General features: G+C 39.3%; 1 protein-coding gene across 1 annotated transcript; it reads left to right on the forward strand.

Annotated features, from left to right (window-relative positions):
• The first annotated feature begins 4,272 nt into the window (after positions 1–4,272).
• Positions 4,273–6,808, forward strand: LOC140938943 (steroid 17-alpha-hydroxylase/17,20 lyase-like). Its single transcript, XM_073388474.1, has one exon. The coding sequence runs from the start codon at positions 4,388–4,390 to the stop codon at positions 5,918–5,920; it is 1,533 nt and encodes a 510-aa protein (XP_073244575.1). The 5' UTR covers positions 4,273–4,387; the 3' UTR covers positions 5,921–6,808.
• Positions 6,809–14,651: the final 7,843 nt, after the last annotated feature.

The raw sequence follows: 14,651 nt of genomic DNA on the forward strand, positions 1-14,651 counted from the left end.
ATTCCTCGCGAAGTGACGAAAATGAAAGCATACACAACGGCTGAGGAGAGAGACTGACACGCTGCACGTAAGTTTAGCTTTTACGGTCGGAAACTTAACTCCGTTAAGTTAACCAGTTGAAAACGTTATAATTGATCAGTTATCTAAGCGGTATTCCTTCAAATTGATTAAACCTATTTACTTTAATTGGAAACATTTACCTTCTGACTTTACTCTAAGAGGATTACCCTTTGCTTACAGTCCATAGACATCCCAAAAAGCACGAATTCGGCAACTTCGACGTCGCCGTGAAAAATTGAGAGAGAAAAAACAATTTAGCAAACACCGAGCAGAAAAAAAGAAGAAGCAAGTACTGAACTGTAGAATACTCGCTCAAAAAAAAGCACTTTACCAATTTGCATGACTGAAGCCTCGACCCTTTCGGCAAAAAGATTAAATTTGTTGTAGAAACTTTCGTAGTCCTTCAAGTGGATGAAAACTCCTTTCTTAATTCTTTGATGGAAGACATTTAACCTTTGACTTAACTCTTAAGTGGCTTGCCGTCGACACCCGTAAAAGCACGAATCAACTTCGAACTCGTCGTGAACGACTGAGAGACGACATCAGCGCAATGAAATAACGGACTCTAAAATGGTGGACACTTAGGATGACATATCTCATACTCAGGCTTTCAATAAAGAGGCGAAAACGAATTTAGATGATGACAAAAGCTTTGACCCTTTTCGCAAAAGGTTAAGACTGTTGTAAATAAAAGTGAGGGAGCAGGTTGAAGGACGTCACGAACTTGGACAAAACTGTCCATGATTTGCGCCCCAAAAAAAACAATTTTGAACTTCATGTGTCATGCGGTCTATATTTGTAGTCATCAATATGAATGCATATACTCGGGGAGATAACGAGAAGTCTAATGTGAGAAGAACGTGCCTTCTACCCCGCGATAAACCTTTAAAAAAAAAAGGAGAGATAGGGAGAAAAGGTAGCTAAAGAGACATATTGAAACAATGTCGTAATACCAGGGAGATAGCATGATCTCAGGCTATGTGTGCCTTGAAATTGCACAGTCGCTGAAGTGGTCATGACTTTCCTGCAGTTTTATGGCAGTTAGATTTCTTAAACCTAGTCAGTTATTAATCAGTGTGGAGGCACAATTGACATATGTATTGTACTACTAACTTCTGAGTCCTAAGATAAAACCCCATTCTGCACTGAACCCCAAGGTGGAACTATTAAAATTCAAACTTTTCCAATTAACCTGAATACTTTTGTATTATACTTTGCAATATTCAGAACCTAGAAAATGACTTTTGGTACCTCTTTTGGGATTGATTTCCCTTGCACGTCTTGTGACTGAGTGATAAAGGGGCAGAAAAGAATCAAATCGAGTACATTCAATAAAATCCCGTAAGTGAGAACCTAGCGGTTCTAAGTGAAGAACCTGCATGTCGGCTAAAATTTGCCAATGTTAAAGTCCTTGTTTAAAAATTAAAGCATTAACCTTTAGGTGATCATTTTCTTAATTCTTATAACCTGTTGTTTTGACCTTGTATTAATGTCTTTAGGAGAAAAGTGATGTCGGTCGCTCTTGGGATTTAAAGCCTTTGGCTTAAAACTAGAGTAATGTTCTTATTTTCTACAAATTTGTGCTAACCTATTTAGGCTAAATTGCGAAGATGCAGGTTCGTACTTGAAGGTTTTTACTAGAACTGCATGTGCAGTGGAAGAGGTTACTGAGGTAACATACAAGGAAACTGTCTCCAAAGCCCCATGCCAAAGTCAAGTAGCTGACAATGGCCGAAACTAAGAGAACGGTTAGCCTGCGTAGTACAGGCGTTTCACGAACAGGCTGACGGTTCTCAACGGCAAACATTTTGAATTGTGAAAGTCTCTCTGAAGTTCTATCATCAGTAATTATTCCATATGAGCCCAAAAATATCTAATTCTGAAAAAATTTTGCTCTTCATGCTTGTAGAAACGTAACAAAGCTCAGCTGACCAGACTGAAACGCCAGCTGCAAGAGGCCAACTCCCGCAACCGACGCTGGAACGATGAGGCCTGTCGGCTGGAACAGAGCATCGCACAGCTCAGGAGTCAAGTGGAAAAATAACAGCCAATGAAATAACCCTGAAGTTTTTTGCACCTATGTTCCCGGGTCTGTTCTGATTGACTCACGATCACCATTAATTTCCTCTAAACAGTTAAGTTCGAGAAAAAAAGCAATGAAAAACCCTCCAAGATCAGACGTCAAGCAGCTCAAGTTCTTCAAGTCATGCGATTTGTTTCACATGCCTAATCTTTTTAATTTCTGAGACGCTTCAAACTTGTTATCGTGAAAATATCTCATAAGGTTTTGAGGGCACAACTTAAAGACATCAGTACCCTCCTCTCAATACTCTGGATCAAACATTCACGAATGTTTGCAGGATGAGATCATGCATTTCAGGGCTGGAATCAGAGCACTAAAGAATCCTACGTGTAATAAATACATAAACTTAGTCTTTTATTATAACTGCCAAAAGAAGGGGCAGTGCATGTATTCATTGAAGGAAACTGATAACTTACTATATTTAAGCGTTGTCTAAACAAGAAAAACGGGGTTAAGGAATAAGATAACCTTTTTCTAGTCACGGTTCATGAAAGTCTAAGTTATCTTTATAGTTTGAGCAGAATAAAGTACATTCCCATACAGTTTCTAGTGATTCTCAGTATTCTAATTAGGAGATCAAGTGGAACACGACTTATGCGAATACTGCCTTATTTTAACACGTCACTGTGACCTTGGAATTAATACATGTACATCTGACAAATTTAGATCCCGTTCAGCTCTTGTGTATTATCGATACTTCCTCTGTGGTTAAGAGGTATATTTAAAGCGTACCGCATTCCATTAATATCCGCTCTAGCTTGCAATCATTGCTATAGTTACTTATAAACCCTATTTTGTTCTTTATTTGAGGCTCAGAACTAATTCAGAATAGTACGATTCCAAAAACCAACTGTTTGCACTGTGTGTGGATGATCTAGGACTTACGCAGTGCGGTACAGTTCGTGAGCTGAGCTATAATCGTCATCGTACGATCGTCAATTGCCAATCAAGTGCGGTTGTTGCTTGAATGATCATGAAAGAGACGATTTTGTTGATCTTAATGAAAAACAAATGACTATTCTTCTTACATTACCACGGTCAAGGTTAAAATTGATATTCCGTATTACTCAATGGTTAGAAAAATTTGTCGACTAATAATATTGAGTAATTAATGAAGGATCGCTTTCAACTCTGACCTTGAATCGTACATCTTCTGAAAATCAATATGAGGTCTATTAGAAGAAATACTCCGTTTTTCACCTTTGTTAATTATCACTTTCCATGCAAAGTTAAATCTTGCCAACTAATTAATCTCTTTTTGCAACAGTATCATTGTAAAGTGTTTACGAAAGATACGTGGTCTATTTGTTTCCAATGTCATACTGTTTTTATTGTTTAACTTTGCAAACTTTATCTTCTTTCTACTTGAAGTTTGTACAGTAAGAACGCATAAAGATGAATCAATGAAACAACTTTCTCCTTTACTTTCTCTCTCAGCTATGCCCAGGACCGTCTCAAATGACCATAAACAGACCCCTTTTCCCTCTGACGTCCTTGGATGAAAACACCGGCTGTTTTTCAAGGTTGAAAGCAGCGGCGTTTTTGACGATGTTCGTCAACGCGTAAAATGCCATCGGCGTCGTCACCTTACTTAGAGAGCCAAGGTTACTAGACATGTATTTAGTCACGCAAGTGTAACTAATTACCCAGTATGGGCCGGATGGCACGGATAAAGACAAGTTGTCACTGAAGAACTTAGACATGGACTTATGTCACTCTCTTCTTTATTACTGATTAATTGCATCTTCGCCTCACAGTTCGGGCTTCACTGCCAAATAGCTGCAAAGTCAGGTTGGACTTTGCAAAACAAACCAATTAGAAGAAGTATCTGCATTGTTTACTTACAATAGGGTATAGTTAAAGTAGCGAACGGGACAGGGGGTGGGAGTAAGGGGTGCAAGGGCAGGATACAATCACGAAATCACTTTTGCAACCCTTAGTTACAGTACTTTTCTATAAATGCTTCAACCAAATATCATTTACGGACGTTTTTTTACTCAATTCTCAAGTGGCTTTGGTTTTATTCTCCAAAACCATACTGCTGAGACACGCTCGGCCTGTTTGGAAAACAAACAGCGCATGTCAAGTGTGACTTTGCGACCTTGGCATTGGAAAATGTTCTCGTAAACAACCAAGGTTACAAACAGAACAGGTACCGTATAAATACCACACAGAATGCTGCACTGATGTAACAAAGTGCAGTATACTAGGACAAGCCCATTACCCTAGCTATACGCAGTCAACATGGAAGTCACTTTCCTCCAAGAGAGCTCAATGCTGTATTCAGTTGTTCTATGCTGCTTGCCTTTCATCGTCGTGTTACTTTTCTTTGGCTGGTCTAAGGTGCGGCGAAGAAACACTCCTCCTGGGCCGTTCGGTTTGCCTCTAATTGGCAACTTATTCCAACTGGGAGATTCTCCACACATCGCTCTAACAGGCATGGCCCAAGTTTATGGAAGCGTGTTTTGCATCCGTCTTGGTGCGAGGAAGGCCATCGTTTTGAACAGCCACGACGTTGTAAAAGAGGCCCTCGCGAGGAGGTCTTGCCATTTCTCCTCGAGACCGCCCTTTCACAATTTCCTAATTAGCAGCAATGGAGGTAAGAGCATAGCGTTTGGCTACAGTGGTCCTTTGCATAAAAGAAACAAAAAACTGGCCTCTCGTTCCCTACATGCTGTTTTCAGCGATGTAAAACGTTTTAACACTGTAGCGCAACAAGAAACGGAGCGCTTTTGTAGAGAGCTGATAGAAAGCACTAGCGGAGCTCTCGACTTGACTAGTTACATCAGAGATCTATTGATCAATTTTACATTTAGACTTGTGTTTGGAGATAACTTTAAAACAAATTACGTGGCTGAATTCCAGAGCATCTTGAAGAGATCAACTGCCTTTATTGAGAACAATGCTGTCGTAAACTTGCTCGACTTTTTCCCGTGGCTTCACTTCGCTTTTCGAAAGCAGTGCAAGGCTTTGAAAGCCTCTGTAAGGGAACTGATCGACTTTGTGGGGAAAGTTTACAATCTGCAACGCCACGCGAGTGTGGAAGACGCTGGCGTCAATGCTGCTGCATCGTTGGATAAAATCATCGAAGAAGAAATTGAAGAAGAAGTTAAGATGCAGTTAGACAACGACTCTGTAGTCACAATTGTAGCTGATATCTTTGGAGCAGGCATCGAAACGGTGTCCACAGCGTTTCACTGGGCGCTGCTCTTTATCCTCTCTGACCCTGGCTTGCAGAAGGAGCTGCAAGCTGAACTGAAGCGCGAGATAGGAACGGATCGCCTTCCCACTCTTGAAGACCGCGCAAGGCTGCCTCTGCTACAAGCCACCGTACTTGAGGTTCTGCGTAAAGCTACTGTTGTCCCCTTGGCACTCCCACACTATACAACTGAAGACTCAACTGTTGCTGGCTACCATATACCCAAAAATTCCACCGTGATAGTGAATCTCTGGGCTTTGAGCCATGATGCAAATCACTTCCAAGAACCAGACGCTTTTAATCCGTATCGCTTTCTTGACGAGGCTGGGCAGATTCGGCTGGATTTGCAGCCGCTTTTCCTTCCTTTCTCCATTGGTGGAAGGCGTTGCCTCGGTGACACCCTAGCAAAGGCTGAGCTGTTTATGTTCCTGGGTTGTATGCTGCAGCTTGTGAATCTTCAGCTTCCCTGTGACAGTGAAAAACCTAACCTGCATGGTGGAAAATTTGGATTAACTTTGAAACCTTTCCCTTTCAAGGCTCATGTAGTTCCAAGAACCACTGAACAATATGAACATTAGTTCTTTAAGTCCTAATATCTACGTGCAAATTCTCCAGACCGCCTCAAAGGAACGTTTGAGAGAATTTGAAAAAAGATCAAAGCATTTTTCCTTTGGAGATCATTTTATTAATTCTCATAATCTTTTCTCTTGATTATCTATTAATATTGTTGAGAGACAACTGATGTTAGTCATTCTTGGGACTTCAAGTGTTAAGACCATTCAGAAAGAAAGCTTTATAATCATATAAAAATTTTTCCTAACATCGCAGATGACTTAGTAAGTTATAATTTAAACAGAGGTAAAAAGATATCTTAGGTAAATTCTTAAAAAAAGCTTTGAACGAAAACTGAAACACATGATTCAGTTGGAGACCCTATTTTTTTGATAAAACATACCTATTTTACTCACTTATTGAATTAAGTAGTCAACTTAAGAAACTGAAATGTTTTCATGTCATTGTAGCTCGATAAACTGCTGACTGTGTTTACGGAAGAAAATAACGCGAGACAAAAGATGGATCTCGAAGTATTTCCAAAGTGACCAAGGTCATTTCTGACCTTCAGTGTTTTTCCTTAGCCTTTTGTAGATGTGCATTTGCCGATTTACTTGCTTTGACTGGAAACTTTTGCTAACTTAAATGGTTTGACAAAATTTCCTTGCATTAAAACTTACGTGTTCGAAACATTTGTACACTGAGCGTATCGACCCAGACCTAACCTATACAAACATCGCATAATCAAAAAGTATTACAGGAGAGTTGGCAACGAGATCAAATTAATCTAATTACATTATTTTTCTTACTTTCTCTGTGCCTTTATTGGGTTTTGTTTTGTAATAAAATGCCTTGTGAAGACCACTCTGTATATTTATTTGATCGGCTAGTCAATTAATAGGAGTCTTAGAAAAAGAGACGTTTTTCCGCTTAAAACCCCCTTTCCTACTAGAACCGGCTAATTCCTTATGTGCTCGTTAAGCCCCACCCAGGGAGTTAGGGAAAAGAGCTAAGAATCGAAATGACTCCAGCGTAGCTCCGATATCTTGAATCGCGTAATCTTTCAACACATCTAGCTAGTTGATGTTATCGTAAGGCCCCAAGGTGACGGGTCTATTAATTATTGTTCAAACTGAATTCAATATTTCAATTGAACCGAATGAATGGTACAAATCTGCACGAGTAAGCCACGTGTCTATCCATCCACCGACAATAATCTCGTCACGGTAATCACCAAATGACGTCATTGAAAAGAAACAAGGCACTAAACATCCGCACAATAGCTAACTATCTAAAGGAGGGGAGTGGGGGGGGGGGAATCTTTCGACTCCTTTTCCCAGCCCCTCCTCCAAAAATAGTTTCCGCAACACTGGTTTTATGAAGGAACATTGAAGGAATTCCCATTCAGTCTCTTGTATCGTGTGGGAAGGAATGGCGAGAGGCGAATCAGAAAAAAAAACAAATTGCATGTTTATAAGCTGTTGTTTGAAGTTATAATTATAACGGTGGGTTAAAACATTTACGATTTTAATATTCATAAGCCGAAGCTTTTCCTTGGTTTACTGTACTGAACTGTAACTGAAATTTACTGTACTGTCAAGGGGGGTGTTACGAAAACTAAGACCTAAGACCTAGGACCCGTCTTAGTTTTCGAGATTACGAAAACTAAGACCCCCTAAAATCGAATCCGTCAAAATATAAAGTCAAATTGTAACCGAAATAGGTTTGATCTGTCAAATTATATCATGTTCGATCCTTTCCACCGAGTTTTTGGTCAAATTTAACGGTAAATTTAGGGGTCTTAGTTTTCGTAATCTCGAAAACTAAGACCCCTCTTAGTTTTCGTAATTACGAAAACTAAGACCCCCACCAAAACAATCTCTAAAATTTCTACAAAGTCGAATTACCACCGTTTGAAGACTGTAATCCGTAAGACAAACAAAAACTACTATCATACGCGTGCTGATCTACGATCCGCTAACAATTTGAACACTCGCTTCAAAAAGAGGACCAAAGCCATAGACTTCCTACGTATCTATTGTACACTGAAAATATGCCTTACCCCTATTGGTCTTTAATTTTGTTGTTTATCCTTTAAATCATGAAATTGGCTTTCCACTGGAAATGGATGTTTTTCTTCGTGTCCGATCGAGATTGCGTTACCTGTAACTATCACCTGCGGGGGTTTATGTCCAGCGGTTGTCGTGGACAAGCGGGGAGCGCGGGGAGAGGAGCGGGGGAGGGAATTGCTAGCCTCGGGGGTCACAAAACCTCTCGCGTGAGTCGATGTTATCTTTTATTTGCCCGTTAAAAAACCGGCGATACCGCGGGTAGGTAATTGTTGCAATCGAAGCGCTGGATACTTGAATTGATATAATTTCCAGATACTGCTTTACTTTTTGATAGCTTAGGAAGATGAATTTTTTTGGAAAAGGGACACTTTCGATCGAGGAGATCCCGATCGAACACGCCGCCACGAGCAAGAACTCATGTGATCAATTTTCCCGCCGAAAATTATTACCCCGGGAATCCTGACCTCTGGTAACCTACTGTCACGCAATCTTCACTTTGTATTGATTGTTTGTTTATTTTATTGTTCTGAAATTAGAACTCCATTCACTCACTCGTTTTCTGTTTATTATTTCATTAGTGATTTTAGCGATTATCTCTCACAGACTATTTCTCCTTGCCCCCCACCCCTACCCCTCAACTACCTTTGCATTGTAACCCGGTGATCTCCGGGGTGGCAACGATAAAAACAAACGCTAGAAAAACGCAATGTAGCATATTCTCCTTTTTTCGCCCTTTTTATAAAAGCACTTTTCTATCTATGACCTGGCCAGAAAAGGAAAAAAAATCCGTATTTTTGTGTGATGTTTAACCGATAACGCCGTTGACCACGTCGCAGCGACATGTCAGCCCGCAACGAAGACAAAAATCTATCTCCAGTGGAAAACCAATTTTATGACTTTAAGGATAAACAACCAAAATTATAGGGGTAAGGCATATTTTCAGTGTACAATTATACGTAGGCAGTCTATAGCTTTCATCCTCTTCTTAAAGCCACAATATTGATAATGTATGTCTGCAAATTGTTAGAAGAAGCGGATCGTCTAGCACGCGTATGATAGTAGTTTTTGTTTGTCTTACGGATTATAGTCTTCAAACGGTGGTAATTCGACTTTGTAGAAATTTTAGAGATTGTTTTGGAGGGGGTCTTAGTTTTCGTAATTACGAAAACTAAGAGGGGTCTTAGTTTTCGAGATTACGAAAACTAAGACCCCTAAATTTAGCGTTAAATTTGACCTAAAACTCGGTGGAAAGGATGGAACATGATATAATTTGACAGATCAGACCGATTTCGGTTACAATTTGACTTTATATTTCGACGGATTCGATTTTAGGGGGTCTTAGTTTTCGTAATCTCGAAAACTAAGACGGGTCTTAGGTCTTAGGTCTTAGTTTTCGAGGGTCTTAGTTTTCGTAACACCCCTGTCAAGGGAGCCTAATCAAACAAGACGACCGACGGCAGTGAATGAAAACGATGAATTTGCCTTCTCTCCAACTCTATCGAGTTTATTTAGCCTCGCCCAATCAGTTTTTCAAATGTCGGGAAATTTTCCGGTATCCAAGTTAAAAAAAGAGAAAGAAAAATTCGTTGACGCGTATTTACGACCTCCGTAAAAGGAGATTGGAGAGTTTCACGTCCGGCCGGAGTCGTTAAGAGGACAATAAAAGAAATATACCAAAAAGGGTGATGCACGTGCAGTGCTGTTGTTTTGCTCATATAGCCATTATTTATTTAAAGTGTATTTATTAATTTATTAATCTAATTTTTATTTTTTATTTTTTAACGTTCTCGTCGCCTTGGTTCTCATGGTTGAAGGTGTCGCCTATCCTTAGACTATCCTCATTTCTTGCTTCTGAATCTTCAGTTAGACCAGCTTTAAGAATCTGGGAAAAGGTTTCCTTGACGCCGATAAGGTCTCCCATCATTAGTGAGTTTACGCAACAGGACGGCAGGAAGAAGAGGACGGCAGAACGCTCGTGTGTGACAAACGTGACAAGGCTATTTCTTACGTGTTTTGTCGTGATCTTCACTTAACATCAATGTTTTCTGGTCTTTTACAAAAAGATCTGTTTAAAGGAAAGTGAATTTTGGCGAAAAGTTATTTCAAACAAAATTATTGTCACGCTTGTCACACAAGGTTTGCCGTCTTCTTCCCTCTCCCGTCCTGTTGCGTAAGTTCACTATTGAGGGTGAGTTGACAACGGTCTTTGTATCCAGCTCTAAGGTTTTTAAGGCAGCTGAACACAGTTTTCCTGAGATAGAGTTGAGCATCCAAAGTAATTTTCCATGACGAAGCCGTTCGGCGCGAGCAAAAATCTGAAGTGATTAAAAAAAAACTTCGATAGAAATGTTACTGAGAATAGAGCTGTTAAAATTTGGTCTAGTTGTGTTTTAAAAGATTGATGATTACTAATTGTAAGCTTTGGTCAAGTTATAAGGAAAACTGATGACTGGATTTTGCGTAAACCTCCTTGGCTTGTTTTATATCATCCATGTTGCCACGGCAACGATTGAATTTCCACGTTTAACCTCATATTAAAACATAACGTCCAGTAAATAAATATTGTACGCGCAAAATTTGTATGAGCTTTATGCCTGCAACGAGTCTTTATTAACACCCCATAACGACTCACAACCTGTCCAACTGTTCAGCCACCTGACAGCGCGGTTTAAGAAAATCACTGGCCCCCAAAAGTAGCTTGGGCTGCCGTTACGTCTATCCCCTTTGAATGTTAATAACCGACGACCATAACAGGGTTCGTACTCCCGGTTTGAGCTCTTCAAATTCCATGACTTTCTCCATGAACTTTCCGCGTTTTTTTATGACCTAAGGTTAATACAACCTTGTCCCCAGGGTCTTCTCGCTTTCCAATATGGCCGCCGCCATATTGGAAAGCGAGAAGACCGTGGGGACGAGGTTGAGGTTAATAGTCAGGTAGCTAAAGGCTTGGATCTATACAGAGCCGACAAAAGCACCAAACTTTGCATGGTTACAGCTTAGGGCATGTTAGTTAACATTAGGATCGGTGCCCACATCTACCTCTTCAGGATTTGCAGCATCTGCTCGCTGAAGTTCTTCAACAACCTTCCATGATGGGTGCCCTGTGCTGAAAATTGCAATCCCTTGTTTTTTTGTCATTTTTTGCTGAAGATCACATAAAAAGGCAAATAGATGGAAAAAGAAACTGTATTAATACTATTATTGTTGAAACCAATGACTAAAACTAGTCAACTTAACGATATAGCAATAATGATATACCATGGTGGGTGCCCTGTGCCAAAAAAATATCAATTCCTTGTTTTTTGCCATTATTTTGATGAAAATCACATGAAAGACTTAAAAATGAAAAAGAGATTGTATTATTATTGAAACTAATAACAAAAACAAGTCAACTAAATGGAAAATTCAAGGAAGATGTTTTCAGACGCGTACTCAGTAGCAAATGGCCTTTCAAGATGGCGGCTTGAAGGTGTCTTTTCATGGACTGTAAGTATCTGCTAGAATAAATTGCCGGTGTTTTAGGGGAAATTGTGAACAATTTGAATCACGACAGGTTTAAGTAAAGTCTTAAACTCTTCATGGTGATAAATGTGTTATGGAAAGCCACATTTTCGCTTCATATTTTGTGCTGATTAGAAACGACAGTACTGAGTATTTTCTTACTGGTTAGTTAAAGTTTTCTAAAGCTGAGATGTTTGCTACCCACCAGGATAGATATCAACTGGGATCGTTGTCATATTTGCCAAGAATCAACAAAAGAAGATCTGAGAAGCCCGTTGGGTTAACGGTACAAGCATTTATAGAACGCTCCTTGAAAATGTACTAGAAATCAGGAAAGAGGACTGTTTTCCTGTTGCAATTAGCTTGATATTGAAATCACTACAGTAGTAAAAACAGCAATCCTGTCACCTCAAGGTAAGTATTAAGTCCAAGTTAGAAAAAGAGAAAGGAGAAGTAAGCATGTTGAAGCAGACCAGAGACAGAAAGACAGGAAGTTGTAGATTGTGGTACCAAAAAAGCTCGGAAGGCTGACACTAGTGAGACAGCAAAGTGTGTTATATGAAACGAAGATGATGGGAGCTACCTATACAGTTTGTGTACATTGAAAGCCGACAGAAACCTAAGACGTCTTGCCAACGATTTACAGGACTATGGCCCTCCAAGAATATTTGGCGGTGGTGTGATTGCCATAGATTCAAAATATAATATGCACTGTTTAACTGACTTGCGAAATAGGCATACATGTCAGAGGAACGCAAGAAGAAAAGTGGAGCAGCTTGGAAGGCCGAGGAAGACAAGAAATTAAATAAATCAAGAGCATTTGCTGAACTCACTGAGTACATAGCAAATACAGTGGAGAATGAGACACATTTCCTTATACTTACCGAACTTCATAAGTAGTATTTGTTACATACAAAGGCACACACTTTGCAGTCCCACTAACGTCAGCCTTCCAAGTTCGTTGGGTGCCACAATCTACAACTTGCTGTTTCTCGCCCGCTTTTTTTAACTTGGACGTAAGGTGACAGGATTGATGCCACTTTGCATTTGTTTACTACTGAAGTGATTTCAGTATCAAACTTAATGGCAACAAAAACACAGTCCTCTTTCTTGAATTCTAGTAAATTGTCAAGGAGCGTTCTATAGATAATCACCGTTAAACCAATGGGTGTCTCGGACCCTCTCTTTTCGATTCTCACCCTTGGTAAATATGACAACGATCCCGACTAATTTCCATCTTGGTGTGTAGAAACGAGCTGGAACTCAATCACGATAAGACTGAAATCGTGCTTATCTTGTCAATGAACTGCACTCGTCCACCTTTTAGCGACTATAATATGAGTAATGCAAGGCTAACAAAGTCTGGGAGTAGTATTTGATGAAACGTGCTGTTTGACGCACACGTCTCAACATTCGCAAATTATCGTTTTAACAGCTCTGGAACTTATCAAAGATAAGAAAGTGTCTCACACAGGAGTCTAGCGAAATTGCTGTGCATGTTTTTGTTACATCTAAAATAGACTATTGCAATTCCTTGCTCTGCGGTTGTAGGAAAATGCACTTGAAGGGACTTTTAACAATATGTTCAGAACACTGCCCCCAGAATCATTACTCAGACTCGTAAGCTTTGTGAAAGCATTATTTATTTGACCTTCACTGGCTTCCTGTTAGCTATCATGTTGTTTTTAAATTTCTTTTTCATCAGTTTTCAAATCACTTAATAACCTTCCCACCTAGCTATCTATCGGACAAACTTGGTTATCAAAGGCACTCCAGGAACTTGTGGTCCGCATCTCAAAAGCGGTGAGAACAACCTCGAAAACTCACGGGGACCAGGCTTTTTCAGTGTGAACCCCTAAACTGTAGAACACACTACCATTAGCTAGATTTGTGCAAGTCACCATCTTTAGCTAGTTTAAATAAAGGACTGAGAACATATCTTTTTACGCAATTTTTCGAGAGTAAGTCAATATTTTTGTAAAAAGTCTTTAACATCTGCAGATCATATACCTATACTTATAGAATGTATATCTTCAGTTTTTTTGCATGACTTATCATCATTATATATAAATTTTAATGGCAAAATAATTTTAAAACATATGAATTTTTGTTACCTTCTTTTCTTCTTTGTGAATTGCAAATAGATTTTAATATATGTTATTTCATGCTCGAGATATAATTTTTTTCCGTCTTTTACATTGTAAAGCACCATGAGCTCAGGATATGAGCGCTATAGAAAGAAAAAGGCTAGTCATTCATAATCGGCACCGTGAAGCGAAGATGTGGCTTTCAATAACAAATTTATTACCAAGAAGAGCTTAAAACTTTACTTAAACCTGTCGTGATTCAGCTTGTACACAATTTTGCCTAAAAAAACCGGCAATTTATTCTAGCAGATATGTACAATCCATGAAAAGACACCTTCAAGCTGCCATCTTGAAAGGCCATTTGGGACTGAGTACGCGTCTGAAAACATCTTCCTTGAATTTTCCATTTAGTTGACTTGTTTTTGTCATTGGTTTCAATAATAAATTATACAATCTCTTTTTTCATTTTCATGTCTTTCGTGTGATTTTCATCAAAATAATGGCAAAAACAAGGAATTGATATTTTTTAGCACAGGGAACCTACCAGTATATCATTGTTGCTATTTCATTAAGTTGACTCGTTTTAGTCGTTGGTTTCAACAATAATAATAGTATAAATACAGTTTCTTTTTCCATCTATTTGCCTTTTTATGTTATTTTTATAAAAGAAGTGGAAAAAAACAAGGGATTGCAATTTTCAGTACAGGGAACCCATCATGGAAGGTTGTTGAAGAACTTCAGCGGGCAGTTGCTGCAAATTCTGAAGAGGTAGATGTGGGCACCGATCCTAATATTGACTAACATGCCCTAAGCTGCAGCCATGCAAAGTTTGGTGCTTTTGTCCGCTCTGTATAGATCTCGCCAAAATTTTGCACTAAGCCACCGGACGTCACTTCAAAACAATTTCAAAACTATTCTAGTTTTCTGATTTTTGTTTACCTCACCTAGTTCAACAGACAATCTCTGCATAGTGTCCACCAAAACGCGTTTGGTTTATGCACTTATCAATGAGTTGACTCTATCTTACATTCTCCAAACTTTCTTATCTGTATTAACTAATCTACCAAAATGAAATCGGATTTTCCATGACTTTCTAG

Source organism: Porites lutea, chromosome 5 (genome assembly GCF_958299795.1).
Source record: "Porites lutea chromosome 5, jaPorLute2.1, whole genome shotgun sequence".
In the NCBI taxonomy this organism is placed as follows: domain Eukaryota; kingdom Metazoa; phylum Cnidaria; class Anthozoa; order Scleractinia; family Poritidae; genus Porites; species Porites lutea.

What these genes read in the sequence shown, in the direction of transcription:
- LOC140938943 (XM_073388474.1), top strand. Translation starts at nt 4,388, where the DNA reads ATGGAAGTCACTTTCCTCCAAGAGAGCTCAATGCTGTATTCAGTTGTT.